The sequence below is a fragment of the Echiichthys vipera genome (genome assembly GCF_963691815.1).
Source record: "Echiichthys vipera genome assembly, chromosome: 11".
NCBI lineage: Eukaryota > Metazoa > Chordata > Actinopteri > Perciformes > Trachinidae > Echiichthys > Echiichthys vipera.
This window is the reverse complement of record NC_139836.1, coordinates 5,223,048-5,224,381: the sequence shown is the minus strand read 5'-3', so window position 1 is coordinate 5,224,381 and position 1,334 is coordinate 5,223,048. Positions and strand designations below refer to the sequence as shown.

At 51.4% G+C, this 1,334-nt stretch overlaps 1 protein-coding gene across 1 annotated transcript in view; it reads left to right on the top strand.

The window, feature by feature from the left end:
• Window positions 1-558: 558 nt before the first annotated feature.
• fgf8a (fibroblast growth factor 8a) overlaps window positions 559-1,334 on the top strand; it is a gene marked incomplete at both ends in the record, with an annotated part of 6,202 nt that continues 5,426 nt past the window's right edge. The window contains 2 exons of the mRNA XM_083923142.1: window positions 559-590; window positions 684-720. Of these exons, the coding sequence (XP_083779268.1) occupies window positions 559-590; window positions 684-720 (69 nt within the window). The remainder of the gene's footprint in view (window positions 591-683; window positions 721-1,334) is intronic.

The following is a 1,334-nucleotide window of genomic DNA, read 5'->3' as shown; positions in this document are numbered from 1 at the left end:
GGAGAAGGAGGAACGCCCGGCTTTGCAGTCCTGCCACAACCGAGCGGAGCAGCAGCAGCAGCAGCAGCAGCAGCAGCAGTGTCCTCTCCAGCGGGATCACACACACACACACACACAAACACGCACACCTGAAGGCCGCAGAGGACCACGGGGATTACACAAGCGCGGGGACTAGTCTGACAGCTTGTTTGTAAAATAATTACATTTAAAAAGAGAAGAAGAAGAGGAACCCCCTGCAGCGTCTTTTACCCCAAACTTGCGCGCACGGCTCCGCTTCTGCAAGTGCACTTAGACCTCGCGTAGCCTTCTGACAGAAACATGTCTTTATTCGAATGAGAACTTCATTCCACCGTTCACCTCTACCCGGCTCTTTGAGCGGAGCCTGTTATGGACATTTATTTGCCGAGGGATGCGCGCGCCGTGTCAGCACCTCTGACCTTTCTCGGGATTTCGGTGAGATCTTTGGACTTTTGACTGGTAACCACATCATCTGGGCGCTACAGCTCCGAGAGGACCCCGGTGACAGTTTACTGGAAAAGATTCTCACCTCCATCCAACATGCGATCCATCCCGTCGAGACTCAGTTATCTGTGAGTGCCTTTCCTCCCTCTCCTCCGCTCTTTACGCACTTTAATGCTCCGAAGTAACTTAACGCATCTTCTTCTTCTTCTTCTTCTTCGCAGGTGTCTACACTTATTTGCATTTTGCTACTATGCTCAGGTAGGTCACTGCTTTCATTATTTTTGCATATATGTTTTAGAATATTCCTTTTTTTATTATTATTTGAGCGCTAAAATTCAAAAATCTCTAAATCATTATCGGCGAAATAAGGAAAGGTGAGGGATCATCATGACATTATGCGCTACAACAATATCGGATGGCTCCCACGGTGCGCCGGGCAGACGAGCGCGCGGCCCGCTGGCAGGTTGCGGATGAACATACCGGCCCTGGCACAGGACGCGCGGGCACAGAGGGGCAGCAGAGGGAAATGCGTGCGAGTCTTGTGAGAAATGTCGTGGGGTTGAGAATAACGAGGGCCAATGTTTCCGTCAGCGGCAGTTATTCCATCAGAGCGCGGCGTGGCGGAGAGATACCCGGGTCAAAGTAGACCTCCTCCCGGTCAGAGAGAGTTTGTGGTTGGCGCGTTCTCTCCTTTACGCACAACCTGTAATCACACCGTGCGCGTGTTCTGGAAGATTTAATTTGGCAGCAGCGCTTCTGGGTCTTGTTACACTTGTCATGAGGGGGTGAAGTAACACGCTGCTGTTGCGTTAGGACGTGTGTCCAATCTGTGTTTCAGTGCTGCAATCATTTACCTGAGGCGCACACTCGGC